This window comes from Gossypium raimondii, chromosome 5 (assembly GCF_025698545.1).
Source record: "Gossypium raimondii isolate GPD5lz chromosome 5, ASM2569854v1, whole genome shotgun sequence".
NCBI lineage: Eukaryota > Viridiplantae > Streptophyta > Magnoliopsida > Malvales > Malvaceae > Gossypium > Gossypium raimondii.
Window position 1 is genome coordinate 15,627,253 of NC_068569.1, and position 19,687 is coordinate 15,646,939.

A 19,687-nucleotide genomic window follows, 5' to 3' on the forward strand; every position below is an offset into this window, starting at 1 on the left:
AATGGCATCACTGAAGCAGACAAGCAAACGCTATCATTACATCCCAAATAACAATGACCACCAAGAACAAGAATATTAGCAAAGATGGAACCTTCACGACACATTTGACAGTTTGACACTTCCAGAATCAAAAGTTAAAATAAGCAAATTAAAGCCATGATTAGCGATTTGGCCGTTCTCTTCGACAGATTTTAAATACCAATTTTTTTTTTTATATATACCCAGTTGTCGTTAGCCAAGTCCATTCACATCCACGATTAAGCATAATATCAAACACAAACCAAGCATTTCAACACCGTATCTTGAACAAATTTGAAAAATGGAACAAAATTAAATTACTAGGGATTAATCTACTTCTTCTTGCCGCCTTTACCAGCCTTACGCTTAGTGGGCAAAATAATCTCACCCTTAAGCACCGGAATCTCCATAATCTCAGACAACTGCCCGAACTTCTTACGGAACTTCTCGACCTGGTCAGCGTCCACAAGGACGGCCGACCTGTTCCCGAGGTAAAAAGGATGGTTCCCCGACCAAACATCCACCACGTACTCCTTCTGCGTCCCACCTGTTGTCATCACCAATTCTCCATTGCAGTAGACTTTAGCATCCTCGTGGAATTCCGGGTGGATGTCCTTCTTCCGGCAAGTAACTTGCGGCCTATAGCCCCCTCCCCTTGCAGTCACCACCTATTAACGAAGAAGAAAAAAAAAAGGAACCGGTTAAGTAGGATGATTAAGGATATAAGATGGGGTAAATGGTTTTGGGGTTTTGTTGAATTTACCTTTCTGGGAGGGAGTGAAGCGGGAGGAGAAGGCTTGATTTGGAGAAATGTGTTGGGGAGAGTTAGCGCCATTTCTGCTCTGGCAGTACTGGGGGGGTTGTTTCCAAAGGGGATGAAATGAGGAGATGGATGGGAGTCTCGTGGTGGTGATTTTGGGATTGGCTTTCCCAAGTTTTTGAATTTACAAGAGAGCCCCAAGGGTTGTTTTTCTTTGATGGGCCTACCTCAATGCCCAAACTTATTGGGCTTCATATCAGTTTCACAAAATTAAGTCTGTGCTACTAATAGATATATTATAAGCTGAGCTCGTAAGTTAATTTGTATTATATATTTTTACCGAATTTATTTAATTTTTTAAATTAAAATGCAATAAAACAAAGCAAATTGCAACATAAGACTGAAACACTAAACACAGTTCAAGATGATAATTTGAGTTTCTTTATTATTTTTCCTTTTAACTTTATTAAATCATTTAACGTGATTTATATTTGTAGACATTTTGTAATGTGGCATATACATATATATGACTAGTTTTTATATAGTTAGACAATTATCATATATTTTCTGCTTTTGTAAATATGAAAAATAATTTTATAGAATTAATAAAAAATGTTAAAACTAAAAGATTCTTTTAAAAGAATAGAAAGATTAAATATGATCCAATTATAATAGATAGACTAAACCTGCAAAAAGTATATGTTGAAAGGACTTTTTAGAATTTGACCCCGATATCTATGCTTCTATATATAAAATGAAGGCCCTAAGACCTGTCCAATATAATTGTTTTCCTTTTTCTTTTCCTTTGGACATGAGAAGTTAATGGTCAAATATCAATTTTAATCCTCTACGTTTTATATATTTATTTGAATTTCTTGGAATTAGTATCATTTGTAAATTTTGAAGGTTAATTTTAAAATTATGACCAAATTGATATAATATGTAAAAGTTGATGGTTAAATTTATTATTATATCGATTTTTAATTGTCGCATTATCTCATCATTTGTGTTTTTTAACGAGACTAACCAAAATTATCGAACTATGTAATGCAGATGTTTAAGTAGTAAATATTTTATTTTGAATATCTAAAATAAAAATTTTATAATTAAGTGGCTATCTGTATAGTTTACCCTTTTAATTGAATAATTGATCTAGAAAATAATTGTAGATGGCGGATTACTTGAGTACCTAAAACTCAAAATCAAGTCTTCTCAGTTCACAGATTGATCAATTATATAGGAGACAACTTTTATTTATTGGTATAAATAATTTTTTTAATTAATTAAAATACTTTTAAAATTAAAATTAAATTAAAATTCATTAAGCAATAGTTGTTGATGCAAAATTTTAATTTTGATATAAATGATATATTGTTAATTATTAAAATTAAATACATATTAATTGTTTAAAGTAGTTGATAACTTTTGCCCTGGAAACCTTTAAATATTAGTCAACACAAATTTAAATTAATATAAATCACCTAATTTAATCCAATTATTTTAAAATTTAAACAATAAATTAATTATTGTACAAATTTGTCACTATGAATATTTTTATATTTTAGTATTTGATAACATTAGAATTGAATGATGTGAAATAAATGAAGGATAATGAATTTTGGTATAATGTGTAATTTTATATATTAACTTTTTTATTTTTTCACAAATTATTAACACAATTATTGATATAATATCATTTTATATTTATATTACATATACAAATAATTTTATTTATTTAATACAAAAGTAATTTGATGTATTTAATAAAAATTCTCGGCCACTTATTTAATATAAGGAAAAATTTCAAGTTGAGGCAAGATGTTTGGCAGGAGTGACGTGAGATGTTTACTTTAAAAGGAAAATCTTTAAAAATGTCATCATCATTTACTATGACTAGGAATAGAACAAAGTTGGAAATAGTCAATGGGATGGGTGGATAGTATTAAATCTAAATTTATATATCATTTTTATGAATATTAGATATATTCATCTTCAGTTACAATTATTTTTAAACATGTTATTACATTTTGCCCTTTTAATAATCTAGATACATAAACATAAAAGGGGCAAAAGATTAATATAACCGCTGTATTCCAACTATGCAGAAGAAAAAAATCTACCTCACCTTACATCTATTATTTGCTCCATTTAAATTTTACAATCTCTAATTTTACCTTTAAATTTTTAAGCATAATTAATATATATTTCTCCAAAATGACCAAAAAAAAAAAAATCAGTTAACCCAATCAAAAATAAATGAGGTAAATTATGAGTAGGTTATTAAACACAGTAACGCCTTGTTTGGTTGCCAATGCACCCCTAATCGGTGGCCTCACCCAATTCCCCCTCATTCCTATGTTTGGTTCATGGTATTGCTAATACCATTGTAATCGGTTACTGACTTAATCGGTGGATTTCACCGATTTGTAATCCTTCCATTTTGCCCAGATTAAGCGCCGCATAGGTTTACCATCCCTGTTATACCCTCCCATCTGCTTCCCCTTTGTTTCTCTTCTGTTCCTTGTTGCCTCTGCCGATTTGCTCCCTTCCATTTCTTTTATTTTCTTTTCTTTTCTACCGATTTGCTCCCTTTGTTTCTTCTCATTTTCTTTTCTGCCGATTTCCGATTTAGTGCAACAAAAAGGTAGGTTTCTAACTCTCTGTTTGTTTTTTCTGCATGTAAGCAGATTCGAAACATGTTATCTACTGTCTATAAACTTTAGCCTTTATTCTTAACTGCTTTGAGTGGATTAAACATGTTTTGTTTGGTTTAAGATTGATTCGTATCGATTTGTTCTGTAATTATCGATCTTTGATATTCATTCATGGATGATTTAATAAATTGCATGTGCTTGTTAACATTTGAGCCCAGCCGATTTACAGCAAAACCATTTGAGTTTCTTTAAAAAATCAATTTCAGTTGAAAGTGATTTTAGATAAAATGATATTTACTCTTTTTTATTAAAATATAGATAAATATTTATCTATTTATACTATATCTGTTGATACATTTTACATTTAATTATTTAAAAATAATAAATATTATATCATTTTTTCTAATATCGTATCTATATTATTATTTTGATATATTTTGGTATTTGAAGATAACAATGCTCACTTTTTTTGTATAAATTTGTTAAATCAATATCAAATTGACAATAATTTGTAAGCTTTACAAGCTAAATTTATGATTATACAAAAAAATAAAATTGACTAAAAATATTGACATTGTAATTAATTGCAATTAACAAAAATTAAACTATTCTTACATTTTGGGAGTAAAATATTGAGATGGAAGGTAAAAATAGTTAATATATACTAATGGAATAAGAAAAATAGTCCAACCCCCCACCCTAGTCTCATGCGATGAATGATTGTCTAGTAAAAAGAAATACAGAAAGGTTACAAATGAAAAGGAAATCATATTTCTGCCAAGTGTCCTGGAAGTTTGCGCAGCTAGCGACTCTGGAAATATCAAAGCTAATTATACTTTAATTAAATGCTGTATTAGAAAAGAGAAGACAAAGACCCAATTTTGAGGCTTCTCGTGACGGATGGATCACAATTTACTCATTTACTATTTGAACTTAGATATCACTGCTGGTTGAGCTCTTCCCCCTTGCATTCCAACCATCAAAGATTTCTTTTTTTTAAACTTTTATCACACTTCTTAGTTGCTCATTTCTCAGTTCCCCACAGATTTGAGTGATCCAAGCACTAAAATCAACTTCTTTTTAAAAGGTATATTTTGCATATGGGTTGTTCCAGTTTTTCTTGGATCTCTGCCAGTTTCCAGTTTTTTTTTTTTTTGACTTAGGCAGAGTTTAAAGCCGTCGCAGCCTTTTAATCTGTCTTTGATCATTGTTCTTAATACTAGTTGCATATTGTGGCCATGAAATCTTTGGACCACTAACAAAGTAATTTGCTTTTTGTCTGATTTTATTTCATTGTAGACTAAGAGTATTTTTTAGCCGAGGTATGGTCTTTTAATATTTTTTAATTTATTGCTTTTCTTTAGTTTTTCCTGATATTTTGGTCTATTGGTTAATAAATTCAGCAATGGAATCCATCTGCATATCGCTAAAGGCTACTGCAACCGCCAGTCCGGTTAATATCAGCCAAGGTCGTAGTAATGGAGGCACTGTTTTCTGGGGTGAGACTATCAGAGGAGGTCGGGATTTTGGAACACAGTTATGGAAGAGTTTGAGAGCTGAAAATGGTGTCAAAAAAGCTAAACCGGGCGTTGCTTACTCTGTTATCACCCCAGAAATTAACAAGGAGACTATGGTAAGTAGGAAAATAAGAAAAAGTATTTCTAATGTTATGTTTCATCCAAGGATTAAACAACTAGTACAAGATTTCTTCTAGTAAGAGCTGTTCAGATCTTTTTAAAGTGGGCTTTTGAAACTTTTGATTGTCAGAAATTTGAGACACCAAAGTTTGAGGCTCCACAAGCAGACCCAAAGAATGTGGCTTCCATCATACTCGGCGGCGGTGCTGGGACGCGCCTCTTCCCTCTTACTAGCCAAAGAGCCAAGCCAGCCGTAAGAAATCATTTTCCTAAGAGAGTAGAAAAACTAATTTTATGTTTTGAAAGTAAACATTTTTCATTTTGAAGATGAAACCCAATTATTAAATTTCAAGTCTCAGATTGGTAGGATTTTAACTTTTTCCATGATATTATTTGGTTTGCAGGTTCCAATTGGAGGGTGTTACAGGCTGATTGATATTCCAATGAGCAACTGTATCAACAGTGGGATAAAGAAGATATTTATCTTAACTCAGTTTAACTCCTTCTCCCTCAATCGTCACTTAGCTCGTACTTACAACTTTGGGAATGGTGTAAATTTTGGAGATGGTTTTGTTGAGGTAAGGCCATACTGATTTAGCCTTACTATGCATATTATTTAGAAATCCATGTTAATGCGTGGATCATTATGTTTTACAATTTCCATTCTCATGAAATGTAATTATCTTTTCTGAAAGTTTTGATGAAGCTACGTTTGCTTTGCATAGGTTCTGGCGGCCACTCAAACACCAGGAGAAGCTGGGAAGAAGTGGTTCCAAGGAACTGCTGATGCTGTGAGGCAATTTGTGTGGGTTTTTGAGGTTAGTTAATAGGTTTTGTACTTGAGCTGAAATCATCCGCCTTCATCATGAAAGTTGACCAAAAATGATTTGTTTCACTACCACCAGGATGCCAAAGCCAAGGATGTGGAGCATGTATTGATATTGTCCGGAGATCATCTTTACCGAGCAGACTATATGGATTTTGTTCAGGCACGTGGCTAGATTTCTAAGAGTGGAAAATATCATTCGGAGACTCTTCTTTTCTACTTCCTCATGAAGGAAGATTGTTCCTTGAAAAATCATCTGGCTAAACATCAGATATATCTTTCTTGCAGAAGCACATTGACTCAAATGCTGATATCACAGTCTCATGTTTACCAATGGATGACAGGTACTTATTAATTATCATGTTATGTTATATCATTTTGAATATTATAAGATGAGTATAATGGCTATATCTTTTTATATATGATTCTCTTAGTGTATCAAGTTTTTATATATGAGTATGTACTAATGGTTGCTTGGAATTCGGGAATTAACTTCACTCTTTCTGCAGCCGTGCATCGGATTATGGATTGATGAAGATAGATGGAACAGGACGAATTGTCCAGTTTGCCGAGAAACCAAAGGGCCCTAATCTTAAAGCAATGGTATGTGCTTGTACTCGTACCCCGCATTTTTGTAATTTCAAATATAATTTCCTCTAATTAGTGATCTTGTTTGTTTCACGTGTACTACAGCAAGTTGATACCTCCATATTAGGACTATCAGCTCAAGATGCTGCAAGATATCCGTACATTGCATCAATGGGTGTGTATGTGTTTAAAACTAGTGTCTTGTTAAAGCTTCTAACTCGAAGCTATCCCTCATGCAATGATTTTGGCTCTGAGATTATTCCGTCTGCTGTGAAGGAACACAATGTCCAGGCACGTTGACTTTCACATGAATTATTACCTGTAGTTTTTGCTGTGTATTTTTCAGTAGTAATCTGTTACTATTTGCAATAATGTGGACTTCAAATCTAGTGATCAAACTGCTGAATTTCTGGCTGTTCGGATGTTTTGCAGGCATATTTGTTCAATGACTATTGGGAAGACATTGGAACAATAAAATCTTTCTTTGATGCTAATTTAGCCCTCACGGAACAGGTTACACGCACTTTTCTGTATAAGTTCTAATCTTTTATGTGATTTACCGATCAACAATGATACTAAATCTCCTTTTATGAATTATCTGCTTGCAATAACCTACCAAGTATATGATCTTAAAGAACTGGCTGCGGTAACAAACACTTGTGCATTTTTGTGTATAGATCCTCTGATTAAGATTCTGTCATGTCATCATGTTTGTATATAGACAAAGAAATCATTTGCCTTATCATTCAGAATGTTGCACTACGAGACACCTCACTCATTCCACTAGTGTACCTTTCATAAGCCTAAGCATAATATTTGGTGTTTATCTCGTGAAAACTGATTTTCCACGTTCCCCATGCAGCCACCAAAGTTTGAATTTTATGATCCAAAGACACCTTTCTATACATCTCCAAGATTCTTGCCTCCTACCAAAGTTGATGAATGCAAGGTATGCCATAAAGCTTTAATCTATGCTGTGAATAATAATTTGATCGTCTTATCTCATGGCTAATTGCTTACTGCAGATTGTTGACTCCATAATTTCACATGGTTGTTTCTTGCGAGAATGTAGTGTTCAACACTCTATAGTCGGTGTGCGCTCACGTTTGGAGTCCAGCGTTGATCTTCAGGTGATTCAACATCTTCTCTTTCCCTTAGAAAAGCATCTGACAAGGATTAGAAGTAGTTGTTTTCGATATTAAACTGTATCTGGTGTGAGAAATTATCTTCATACATGTTTTCTTTTGCAGGATACCATGATGATGGGAGCAGACTACTACCAAACCGAGTCCGAAATAGCATCTCTGCTAGCAGAAGGGAAGGTTCCTATCGGTGTCGGACAGAATACCAAGATCAAGTAAGATTTTAGATCGAAAAAACCGTCTCTAGACCAACTGAACTTTTTTTAATCTATAACATTGTACCTGATAAATCTCCACATATAAGAAAATATTTGTCTTTAAAACAGCTCCTTACATCGTCAACTAAACACTTTTTGCATTCTGATTTTGAAGGAATTGCATAATTGACAAGAATGCCAAGATAGGAAAAGATGTAATCATATCAAACACTGATGTGAGTGTTACCTTGCTTGCTTCTATAAATGTGGAATGTTCCCTTGATAACTTTAATTTACTTTAATCCGCCCAGGCTGTTGAAGAAGCTGAGAGACCAGAAGATGGGTTTTACATTAGGTCTGGGATCACAGTGATAATGAAGAATGCAACCATCCGAGATGGAACTGTCATATAAAACATTTTAACTTTGAATCCTTCCAGAGGCTGATTCTGTTCTGTGCTGAACGGGTGATGGAAAGCCGAGCGCCCATAGTCTGTTGCCCTTTGCAAGTGAAAAATATATCTAGGACTAATGCTTTGCATATGTAAAATTCTGAAGTTCCTAAGTACTTTTCAAATAAGTTCAAACACCATTTGTTTTATTCATCTCTTAGTAGCACAAACACAAGCTTACAGCAGAAAATAAGCTGGTTCATCAGATTAGTACACAATCACAGAATGTATCACTCTTTAGTTAAGAACAACTCATTTTTAGAAGAGTTCATCTCGTTGTAAACCCTAAATAAAAAAAATAAAAAAACTAGGACATCATCTTGAAACTTTATCTTCAACACTTCTATATTACTATAAGACCATCATGTATATTTTCTCAATTTCCCGTGTTGCTGACACCATTTCCAGACCACCATTGTGCTCTTCTGATTTCCCTTGCTTTGTTCCATTTCTCGATGTCTCTCAACCTTACGTACATCTTTCGAATCCGATTAAGTTTCTGAGATTCTCGAGTGATGAGGTCGACAATTGAGGTGCCTTGGCTCATGATTACCTCATACCCATCTCCGTAAGAGTCCATTCCTTCGGCTAACAGTTGCCAGAATAGCCCACCGATGGCTGCACCTCCACCCCTGGCTGATGAGTAAATCGCTGTATAAACAGTGTTGTACAGCTCGTCTCTTTGGTTAGGACCCGCAATTTTCAAAGATTTTCCGAACTCGGCAAAGAGCAATGGTTTCTGAAGGATGTTCTGAGCATCTTGGATGTGATTGTACAGCCAATTATTCAAAAAGGCAATTTGGCTTTCATCACTTGAGCTTTGTAACCTGCTCAACCAGCAAAATTTTGGATACATTGGCTTTTACAATTTTTACTTAAAAAGGGGATAGTTTCTACTGAACATATATATAATTACCATTGATCAGGATATGAATGAACTGTCGCAAAGTCAATGCCAGGGATCTGATTATTTGCAATGAAATCAGTTCCTACTTGAAAGTTAGGGTTATATTGCTGTTTTTGAGATGATGATGGTCCATAAAACCCTTCTAAACCAGCTTCTAGTAAGTGATTTCCATCAATGGACTTTACATGAGAGGCCATCTCTGTAATCCAGGCCTGTTCAGCAAACACAATCAAAGTAAAATGTGTAGGGTGGATAAAAAAAGTAATGTTTTTGTTGATAATGCAAACATATCTAATCTTCACCTAATTTGTGGAACCTAACACAAACAATGGACTAGGTTATGTAGGTTCCCAGTCCCATTAGACCACCACCGCATCTTTGAATATTGGAGGCAGGTAAAGGTTAAATCCACTCAAAAAAAATTAATACTAAAGTTGTGTGCAGTTACAACTTCCAACGCCACTAATCATGCATGGGTCGGCAAAAAGCACCAACTCAAACCATTGGCATTAAATTCCACAGTGTGTAAAAATACGTTTCATAAAAGTGAAACCAGAACAGAGTAGCAGTGAAGCAATGAAGCAAAAGAGCTTGAAGATGAGATGTTGCTGACTGACCTGCATGGTCTTTCCCGATGGATCCGAGAGGCACCTAGGCTCATTCATAAGCTCCCACGCCATTATTGTTGGTTCATCTTTGTAAGCCACTCCAGTCAGGGTGTTACGTCTTGTAAGAACAGCCTGGTACGCCCAAAATAAATAAGAGAGTTTACTCTTGTATTAATTACATATCTACTATTACCAGTTATATTATGCCCCGGAAATGTTCATCAACCTATGTCTAAATTAGTACAATAAATTAATTATTCAATATAAAATCTTATCGCTGTCATTTCTATAAGTGTCAGAAAAGATGGAAGGGCAAGCGTTTAAAATGTTAAATTAAACTATTAGAGAAAGAGAGAGAAGGGGGGAGAAAACAGAGACTGACCTTGATGTGGTTCTTGTAGTATTCTTTAACAACAGAGTTGGTAAAGAAATCATCATCAGAGCCAATGGATTGTCCTTCATTTCTTGCCCAGTTCACATACTGTTTCTTCCCTCCAAATTGATCATAGTTATTCGCGAAGCTTAAAACCAGCTTAATCCCATATCTCTTGGCCTCAGATACTACAAAATCCAATCCCTTCAAGGAAATCAAAAAAACAAATGATGAGAACCAGATCACGGACCAGATTTTTAACCTGACAAGTATTTTGATTCGAACCTGGAACATTTGTTCATTGTAGGAGCCAGGCGAGTACTGAAGAGGCCTGTCTCCACCATCACTGAAAGCCCAAGTTCTGGCTATGGTGAGACCGTGCTCTTTAGCTTGTTGAAACGCAGATGAGACTTTGCTTCTCTGAGATGAATCAGCGGCCATGTACATGAGCCAATAAGCATTGAACCCATTTGCATAGAAAGGACTTCCATGCAACATTAGCTGCAGTCCTTTAGTTTTGATAAACTCGTCATCAGCTTTGACACGCAGGAGAAAATTTCCTTGTTGAAATAACAAAAAAAGGAGCAAAATCAGACCCCAATGCTTCATTTCTCTTTCTCCCCCTTAGTATCTCTCCAAAAGCAGCAAAGGATCAAATAAGAAAAAAACAAATAAACTCAAAAAACAGACTTTGGTGGTTTATATAGCAGCGGAAGTAGTGGTTTGCTTCATCTAAAAAAGGAAACCGATGCAATGGTTTCTTACAAGAACTGAAAACCCTTTAATGCCCTTTTCTGGGGCGGTTCCTCACAACAATAAAGATGGGATTTGAATGTCTTATTGATACTTGACAGGGAGAGGGGGGGGACAAACCCAAATGTTAAACATGGCGGTCCATTTTAATAGTCCTCATCACTTTCTAGATTCCACTGCTGATTTACCTATGCAGGTAAATATACTACTGTAGTAATTCAACCCACATGGAAACGGAACATCCGTGAAATTCTTTTACCTCTGTTTCAGTGTTCTCTGGGACTGAACAAATTTGTCTTCCCCTGCATCCTGACACATCACCCACGGCCCACGTCACTTGTTCTCAACAAGGAAACCGTGTACTGTATTGTTCATCTTCTCAGCATGTTAGTTTTTTTAATGAGATCTATAAGCGATCGTGGGTATTTTTTTTTTTTTTTGAAACAACGATCGTGGGTATTCACATGCATTAAAAGGGGTTTTTTTTCACTCAAATAATATAAAATAATTAAATAAATATTGAAATGGGATAAATGTAATATAGTAAAAAATTTAGAATTGTCTGACTAATCGGCGGCACTACTCTCTCTAGCCACTGGTCACATCAAATTTTTAAAAAAAAAATTATAAGTATAGGCTGATCAATTGACGGCATTAGACTAAAATGTGATAACTTAAAATATTTAGAGATAAATTTGCCATTTTGGTTGATAAGCCTTAAAAGTGTGACCTAGCAGCTTGGTGGTATCAAACTTCAAATAGTGTAAATTGTTTCATAAATCCTCTTGTTTATTATTATTATTTATTTCCTTCAATACAAAAAAAAAAACCTCTTACCAATTAGTTTAAATTTTTTATTAAAAAGTATTTTTGTAAAAAGTGTATTCCAACTAAAATTTATTTTTCAAAAAATATTTGTTCAAATAATCTTTTTGTAAAATTATTTTTCAAAAATTATTTGAACGGGAATAAAATAATTTGAAAAAATATTTTTTAAAAATAAATAAAATTTATTTCAATTGAAATCGATTTTTTTACAAAAATACTTTTTAGTAGAAAAAAACCTTTTTGGACTAATTGGTAATAGACCTCTCTATTTTTTGTGTTGTAGGGAAATAAAAATAAATTAATAAGAAGGGGTTATTAAGAAATTTACGCTTTTGAAGTTTGGTGCTGTCAAGCTATCAAGCCGCACTTTTAAAGCTTTTCAATCAAAATGGAAAATTTATATATCAAGTCCCTAAATATTTTAAATCATCTAAAATTTATTAACTTTTAAACCTTAATGTGACCGGTGGCTGCGGAGAGGGGTGCTGCCAATTGGTCAGGCAGCACCGATTTTTTTACTATAGCTCCTACCTAGATTCATAAATATTACTGCCTTTATCCTATTTTAGTATTTATTGAATTATTTTATATTATTCGAGTAAAAAACCCATAAAAAGCCATAAAAAATTATCAATACATTCTAAGAATTTTAAACTTTTATAATATATTTAACATTTTTAAAATTAATAATATATATATTTTTGCTAAACGTAAAATCCAAAATGCACATAAAAAATTCAGAAGTATAAAAAAAGTAGTTATACATTTTACACAATTACAAAAATTAATTTTTTACAAAATTAAAACTTTTAGAAAAATTCAAATAAACCAAATATTATAAAAAATTAAAAATTAAATTAAAACTTGATTTACCTTTGATAAACTCTAATCAAGCATTGACGAATATTGATTGATTGACGATAAATGCTAGTTAATATCTAATCAATGCTTGATCAACATTGGTGATGATTAAAATCAATTACTATTAATCAGGTCAAATTTTATCTAAATAAACATAATGATAAATATATAATTTTTAACAATGACTAAAACTTATATATGATATTGAATTTCATATGATGGCCTGATGATTAAGGGTGTTCATCACTCCAAATGTGATCTGAGTTCGAGTCGTGCTTATTCGGATTTTACCCTGTTATAATTCATCAAAAAAACCTTACATATGGTATTCAAATGACACAAAATCAAACCATATGATTAATTTCCTCAATGTTATAATAAAAATGTAATGATAATGGGGTATGGTGAGACCTTGTTGGCTTACCCATACTCCCCCAATTCGGGAACTTCAAAGTGCCTAAATATCAGCATCACCTAATTTAGCGTACATCACGGCGGCATTTGGATTCGGCATCAAGAGGTGGAATTAACTTCTATTTTCTTAAACATGTAAATGGAGACAAAAATGAAAAGATTCAAAGTCACTATGAGGACCCAAAGCCGAAGGCAAAGAATAGAGGGGAAAAGCAATATCTTCCATTGTTGAAAAAATAAAGGTAAAGGAACAGGGATGCGTTCACTTTTGTGGGTCCTCTTTTCTGTTTTTTCATTTCCCCACTCAACGCTCCTTTAAAATTGTTTGGTGTTAGAGCCTTTATCACAGATTCACGATGTCACGCTTCCTGAAAAATGAATCTTTTTTTCTTCTTCTTACGTTAGTCTACTTTCTTTGATATGTATGCTGTTCTCAACCCAAATACTACTTTTTTCTAAAGATGATGAATGATATTTTCGGCTTTTGCTCCGCTCTAATTTTAATTACTTTTATACCAAAAAAAAAAGAAAAAAGAATGTGGATGTGAATTCCAACAATGTTGTAATTATGTATATGTCTGGATTAAGCCGATTGATCTCATATTACAGAGAGATTATTGCATATTATTGACGATAATTTTTATTTATGTAATTTTTTTAAAAAATCCTTAGGACGTCAATTTCCATGATAAAACCACTCCTTACGCGGTCCGCCTTATATATTCATAAGTATTGTTTGATTGATGGAAATTTTTCTTTAGATTTTGACTTCACCAACGTTTTATTCATTAATTTTAGTCGTTTTCAAAGTAATTTAGTTACTCAAATTATATTTGAGCTCGAAAAGTGTAGATTCTAGATGACTATTTTATTTGAAATGTTGAAACTTATACATAAAAATTAAAGTGAGTGCACTATGTACCTTATTTGATTTTAACAAATAAAAATAATTAAAATGATAACTTTTTAATAATCGAGTAGCTAATTAAAGGATTTACCCATTAATCTATAAGCATTCAGTCCTAGGAACTTGGAATCCTTAAAATAATGAAAGAATAGTTTGATCGTTGAAGGTATCGAGCAGGCAAGCACCGACGCGGCACGCAGCGCGATTTCGTATTACGAACATAGCGGCGTAATGTGGTGAATAGTGGATTAATGGCTCACAGTGACGGGATGGAGGTGCCGGCGCCTCGTGCTCTTTGTCTGCTTTTCTTTCGGTCCACAAACTTTTATATTCCTTTACAGCCGGTGTCATTCTCGCCCAATGTTTTTAACAGCAAAAGTTTTTTGTTTTGCCATTATTCAAGTCGGTGCTTACTGCATAGGTTAATTAGCACAGGATTGGAGCCTGTCGATGTTCAGTTGATATTGAACAATGGGATCCAATTCTTTGATGTGACAGACCGAGTGGAGTACCCATTTGTGGATGTTGCCTACTGCCTACTCGTCTTTGGGGGATTCATATGGGGAACTTTGCACCCTAACTAACCCAAAATGCATTGATATTGGACTATGCTAAAGATTGTTCATACAGGGACATGACCGACGCCCAATCCCCAAATATTTTTTTACTTAACTAGCTTGCATCTTTTTCTTTTTTAATGTTCACATCGAGACTGTACTTTGGATACGTTTACTATATAAAAAGTTTGATTTAATTTGATATTACGATGTGATTGTAAATGAACAGAAATACAAAAATTATACAAGTAATTATGTGATTTAAATTTTTTGACAATTCCTCTAAGACCATCGACTCTCATATAACCTTTCATCCTACGAAAAACTACAATGCTTCCTCCAACTATCATTATCTTATAAAATGTTTTTACAGACGTTAACAAGTTCTAGACTACTTAAATTAATGTTGAGTGGGAGGGGAAAGTGTTTATTTGGGCCCAAGAAGGAAATAGGGATGCTTGAACTGGATTTCATATCATAACGGAGCCCAAAATCCTAAAAAGCTACGAGCTATGCCAGCCCACTTCATCAAGTTTCTTTAGCCAACTGAATTTCTTTCTAACAGGCAGTGGGTGAGTATTTGATCGAATAGAGCTTAACGGAGTAAAAAATTTTGAATTAGTCGAGTTGACGAATCTTATTTTAGCAATCGAATTCAATTTGAATTTTTTTCGAATTGCATTGAATCGAGTTAAAAAAGTTCGAGTAGAGTCGAGTTAACAATTTCTATTATTTATACTCAATGTTACGTTTACATGAACCGATTATTTAACCAGTAGACGAAGTACAAGATTATTTAACTACATAAACAATATAATAATTTTTCCTTTTAACTTAATGGGTAAATATTTATTAAAACGACGTAGTTTCGCCTTTTAACTTAATAGTTCTGACTTCTAATTTTAGAAAAGGTAAATATTAATCAAAATAACGTAATTTTATTTTTTCTTATTCAGATTTTCGGAAAACTCGAATTGTGTAATTCATATTCGAGTTAAATTGAAAAATTTAATTTTTTATTCGAGTTGATCCAAATAACTCGAACTATTTAATTTAAAATTTAAATTTTTATCGAATTTTTTGAATCGAATCGGATTTTACTCAATAAAATTCAAACCGACGTTGAAGAAGCAGCACCTCAAAGCTATAAAATAAAATCATGGGTTTCTTTGGAGGGAAAAAGTAGTTAACGCCTAACGGCTCAACCAACTACTGGTCGTGTGCAAACCGATCGCTTTCCACGTGATTAGAAGCCTGGGTTAGATATTGAAGGACTGCGCCATATGTATAAAATCATCATCAGCCGAAACCGAAAGAAAACCAGAACAGAGCAGAGTGTTCAAGTTATTCCCCATTTTTTGGTCTTTCTTTATGCCAACTGAAAATCAAATGAAAGACATGAAACAGAATTCCATAATGGGGTCGTCAGTCACCGAAGGCGAGATCGTGTGCGTAACAGGCGGCTCTGGGTTCATTGGTTCATGGCTCATCAAGCTGCTCTTGGAGCGCGGTTATGTCGTCCGAGCCACTGTGCGCGACCCTGGTTTGTCCCTTTATTATTGTTTTCTAAACACTTTCTTGTCCCTCATGATTGGATGATTTAAGCATCTTTTTTACTTGAAAAATAGTAAAGTTTTAATTGTTGTCGTTCATATTTGCTTGTTTTATTAATGGAGCAGACAACTCGAAGAAGGTGAAGCATTTACTGGAGCTACCTAAAGCAGAGACGCACTTGACTCTTTGGAAAGCAGATTTAGCTGAAGAGGGAAGCTTTGATGATGCAATTCAAGGTTGTACGGGTGTGTTCCACGTGGCCACGCCTATGGACTTCGAGTCCGAGGACCCTGAGGTATTATATTAATATGGAATATGGTTTAAGAAATGTAATTAAAAGCCAATATAATAGTACACCCATAGTCACTTTTGTTTACCTTAGGTTAAGTTTTAGTCACTTATGTTTGAAATGTTACGTTTTAGTCATTTACGTTATCATGCTGTAACATTTTAGTCACTGAGCCGTTAATCGTCGTTAATGGTGTAACGGTAAGCTGTAGTGGTACGTTAAATCATCATTTCAAACAAAATTTTAGGTTAAATTATACAATTGATCCCCATATTTTTTTCGTTTTAAGTAATTTAAATTTTTTTCTTTTATGTTCTTTAAACTTTCTTCTTTTTTTTCCATTCTCTTTTGTTTCTCCCTCTGTTTTCATATCTTTCTCATTTCTTTTAACATATTAAGAAGTCGAATTGGCAGTAAAAAAAGAAGTAGGAAGTCGACTATCATCATTTGCCTATAACCAAAACCCTATAACCAAAACCCATAAACTCATACCATGCTTCTTTCTTCACTACCAATTCGACTTCCTAGTATGTTAAAAGAAATAAAGAAGGTAGGAAAATAGAGTGAGAAGCAGAAGAGAATGGAAAATAAAGAAAGAAAATTAAAAGAATATAAAAGAATTAAATTGCTCAAAACGAAAAATTATGGGGACTAATTGTACAATTTAACCTGAAGTTTTTGTTTGAAATGATAATTTAACATGCCACGTCAGTTTACCATTACACCATTAACGACAATTAACGGCTCAGTGACTAAAATGTTACAACACAATAACGTAAGTGACTAAAACGTAACATTTCAAACATAAGTGACTGAAATGTAACCTAAGGTAAACAAAAGTGACCATGGGTATAGTTTACCCAGTAGTACCATAGATTTACTTTTACATAAGAACATTGAAATGACTGTTTGCTGAGTTGCAGAATGAAGTCATAAAACCAACAATAAATGGAGTGCTAAGCATCATGAAAGCTTGCGCCAAAGCCAAAACTGTTAGAAGGTTAGTGTTCACATCATCAGCTGGAACTATTGATGTTGCAGAACAACAAAAGCCCTGTTATGATGAAACCTGTTGGAGCGATCTTGAATTCATCCAGGCCAAAAAAATGACTGGTTGGGTTAGTATTCCAAATTCCCGCCCCAAAACACAATCAGGGTTAAAATTTTGCCAAATTCTAACCCTTGTTTTCTTTGTCGTATAGATGTATTTTGTCTCCAAGACGATGGCAGAGCAAGCAGCCTGGAAATTCGCTAAAGAAAATAACATTGATTTTGTCAGCATAATACCGCCTTTGGTGGTCGGTCCATTTATTATGCAATCAATGCCGCCAAGCCTCATAACTGCACTTTCTCCTATCACCGGTACAGTCTTCTGTAATTTCACAGCTTGAATCAATTATCCACATATATTTTCACCCCACTTTCTGACGAGATGTCTTAAAATGTAGGGAACGAAGCTCATTATTCGATCATAAAACAAGGCCAATTCATTCATTTGGATGACTTGTGCAGAGCTCATATCTTTCTATTCGAGAATCCAAAAGCGGAAGGTCGCTACATTTGCGCCTCTCACCATGCTACCATTATCGATCTTGCGAAAATGCTCAGTGACAAATACCCTGAATATAATGTTCCCACCAAGTAATTAATTCCCTTCACACGATTCAAAGTTTCTACAGGATAGCCATCATTTTGATTCATGTCCTAACGATACCATTTCTTGGTCAGGTTCAAAGATGTGGATGAGAACCTGAAGAGTGTGGAGTTCTCCTCAAAGAAGCTCTTGGACTTGGGATTTGAGTTTAAATATAGCTTGGAAGACATGTTCGTAGGAGCTGTCGAGACATGCCGAGAAAAGGGACTGCTGCCTCTTTCTAATGAGAAGAAGACCAACAACATAGACTGAAAAATATGAACTTTCAACAATTGAGTGCCTACCCGTCTTTCATTTCTAGTGGTGAAAACAATAAAGATTTAAATCTATTATCTGTTTCCTGGTATTGAAAAATTTTTAATTGCAAACATTGGTAATGTAATTTGGAGTCTATTTTGGGAACTTTGTGATTTATCTGATATTTTCAGCATTCCTGATAATCAAAGGCTCATTTTTTACTACCGAGCTCAACCCTATTTGCCCAACAACAATAATCAAATAAAGCGTTACTAATGATTTCTAACAAGTCTGTCCTAAGGTTTGGCGGTGGGCACGATCAAAGCTCAGCACCACTAAAACAAAGAGACTTAAACTGATTGGAAAATTTACAAGAAAGCAATAGCACATTAGGTGTTTGAGTAAATACTCTAAAAATTTTTTTTTTTTACTTCGAATGGAATACAAGAGATGGGGTGATTACAAATGAGGGAAAATATCTCTATTTATAGTCGAATTCCTTAAATTTAACGGTGCAAATTAAATTACATCAACGATTGAGATTAGTGTCTATCTACAAAATGAGAGTCCTAAATGATTTAAATGAACCACATTTAATCAATTGACCTCCGTGAGACGCTCTGTATGCATTCATCACGGGCTTTGGTCTGTGGCTCGTGACACTTGTGCCTAATTGTTAGTCCTCTCTATCCTTTTATTTTTGCTTGCTTCCAATGAGTTTGTTACTGGCAAAAAAAAAAAAAAAGGGTTAAACATAAAATTGGTACACGAATTTGTCTACTTCTCCTAAATTGGTACTTAAGGGTTTTTTTATTCCAGATTAGTACTTGAACTTTTTCTCCTCAACTAGTTTGATAATTTTTTTAACATCGTTAAGTTTGGGACATGTGGCAGAATAAGATTATGACACATGGCATAATGACATCATGATGATGTCATAGTTTATTTTTCTATTTCATTTTCTCTCTTTTTTTTTTCCTTTCCCCTTTTCTTTTATTCTTCCCCATTTCCATTTTTTTTCTTTTCTTCTTATTCTCCTCCTCTCTTTCCCAACCCTAGCCGCTGCTAGCATGCATCACAGTTGCACTCCGGTGTTGTCATCGACGTTTGTTCTCCAGTCCAAATAATGGCACAAGTAAACTTTTTCCTCTTGCTCCTTCATTTCCTATGATTTGTTTTCATAGAGAACTCCTTTAAATCCCATTGGGATTCTCCTCCGCCGGTCACTTTGCTCCGATGTTGTCACCGCCTGTTTCAATGTCATCACTGATTGAAGAAGCACCAAACGAGTTTCCTTTCTCTCTCCTGCTTCTGCTCCTCTTCTTTTCTACTTTATTTTTTGTTTTCAAAGCCCTCGGTCGTCACTTCACTGTCGCTACTCTTCGACGTCAAACTGAGCCACCACCGTTGAATCATTATGAAACTTGACCGTGGCTTCTCCTCACCACCTCCAACGTCTTGACCATTTGGTT

The 19,687-nt window shown here is 34.1% G+C and overlaps 4 protein-coding genes across 5 annotated transcripts; 2 read left to right on the forward strand and 2 right to left on the reverse strand.

Moving 5' to 3' along the window:
- Nucleotides 1–231: 231 nt before the first annotated feature.
- Nucleotides 232–949, reverse strand: LOC105770637 (50S ribosomal protein L31, chloroplastic). The gene is made up of 2 exons (XM_012591919.2): nt 782–949; nt 232–686 (listed from the first exon to the last, which is right to left on the reverse strand). Exons 1-2 carry the CDS (start codon nt 851–853, stop codon nt 351–353), a joined length of 408 nt encoding a protein of 135 aa, XP_012447373.1. The 5' UTR covers nt 854–949; the 3' UTR covers nt 232–350.
- A 3,257-nt stretch (nt 950–4,206) lies between these two features.
- On the forward strand, nt 4,207–8,611 carry LOC105769054 (glucose-1-phosphate adenylyltransferase large subunit, chloroplastic/amyloplastic). Of its 2 annotated transcripts, none has more exons than XM_012589437.2 (15): nt 4,207–4,519; nt 4,836–5,065; nt 5,200–5,322; nt 5,474–5,647; nt 5,795–5,887; nt 5,975–6,058; nt 6,184–6,239; nt 6,405–6,498; nt 6,589–6,774; nt 6,916–6,996; nt 7,346–7,432; nt 7,509–7,613; nt 7,734–7,840; nt 7,998–8,058; nt 8,134–8,611. In XM_012589437.2, the coding sequence occupies exons 2-15, from the start codon at nt 4,838–4,840 to the stop codon at nt 8,233–8,235; spliced, it is 1,581 nt and encodes a 526-aa protein (XP_012444891.1). In that variant the 5' UTR covers nt 4,207–4,519; nt 4,836–4,837; the 3' UTR covers nt 8,236–8,611. The 2 variants fall into 2 exon arrangements, with proteins under 2 accessions (XP_012444891.1, XP_012444892.1); XM_012589438.2 differs by lacking the exon at nt 4,207–4,519 and adding an exon at nt 4,593–4,754.
- Nucleotides 8,399–11,009, reverse strand: LOC105769055 (mannan endo-1,4-beta-mannosidase 7). The gene is made up of 5 exons (XM_012589439.2): nt 10,447–11,009; nt 10,171–10,365; nt 9,798–9,920; nt 9,190–9,392; nt 8,399–9,100 (listed from the first exon to the last, which is right to left on the reverse strand). The coding sequence occupies exons 1-5, from the start codon at nt 10,768–10,770 to the stop codon at nt 8,650–8,652; spliced, it is 1,296 nt and encodes a 431-aa protein (XP_012444893.1). The 5' UTR covers nt 10,771–11,009; the 3' UTR covers nt 8,399–8,649.
- Nucleotides 11,010–15,791: 4,782 nt separating this feature from the next.
- LOC105769058 (dihydroflavonol 4-reductase) lies at nt 15,792–18,436 on the forward strand. The gene is made up of 6 exons (XM_012589443.2): nt 15,792–16,024; nt 16,161–16,330; nt 17,248–17,442; nt 17,527–17,686; nt 17,773–17,965; nt 18,053–18,436. The coding sequence occupies exons 1-6, from the start codon at nt 15,853–15,855 to the stop codon at nt 18,228–18,230; spliced, it is 1,068 nt and encodes a 355-aa protein (XP_012444897.1). The 5' UTR covers nt 15,792–15,852; the 3' UTR covers nt 18,231–18,436.
- The last annotated feature ends 1,251 nt before the right edge of the window (nt 18,437–19,687 follow it).

Bases quoted from the DNA above. Each gene is read 5' to 3' on its own strand.
- LOC105770637 (XM_012591919.2), bottom strand. From the start codon at position 853: ATGGCGCTAACTCTCCCCAACACATTTCTCCAAATCAAGCCTTCTCCT. The intron at 687-781 runs GTAAATTCAACA...CTTCGTTAATAG, and splicing joins CTTCACTCCCTCCCAGAAAG to GTGGTGACTGCAAGGGGAGG.
- LOC105769054 (XM_012589437.2), top strand. From the start codon at position 4,838: ATGGAATCCATCTGCATATCGCTAAAGGCTACTGCAACCGCCAGTCCG. The intron at 6,499-6,588 runs GTATGTGCTTGT...CGTGTACTACAG, and splicing joins GCCCTAATCTTAAAGCAATG to CAAGTTGATACCTCCATATT. The intron at 6,775-6,915 runs GCACGTTGACTT...GATGTTTTGCAG, and splicing joins TGAAGGAACACAATGTCCAG to GCATATTTGTTCAATGACTA.
- LOC105769055 (XM_012589439.2), bottom strand. From the start codon at position 10,770: ATGAAGCATTGGGGTCTGATTTTGCTCCTTTTTTTGTTATTTCAACAA. The intron at 10,366-10,446 runs GTTCGAATCAAA...ATTTCCTTGAAG, and splicing joins ACAATGAACAAATGTTCCAG to GGATTGGATTTTGTAGTATC. The intron at 9,921-10,170 runs GTCAGTCTCTGT...TGGGCGTACCAG, and splicing joins ACTACAAGAACCACATCAAG to GCTGTTCTTACAAGACGTAA.
- LOC105769058 (XM_012589443.2), top strand. From the start codon at position 15,853: ATGCCAACTGAAAATCAAATGAAAGACATGAAACAGAATTCCATAATG. The intron at 16,331-17,247 runs GTATTATATTAA...GCTGAGTTGCAG, and splicing joins TCGAGTCCGAGGACCCTGAG to AATGAAGTCATAAAACCAAC. The intron at 17,443-17,526 runs GTTAGTATTCCA...TTTGTCGTATAG, and splicing joins CCAAAAAAATGACTGGTTGG to ATGTATTTTGTCTCCAAGAC.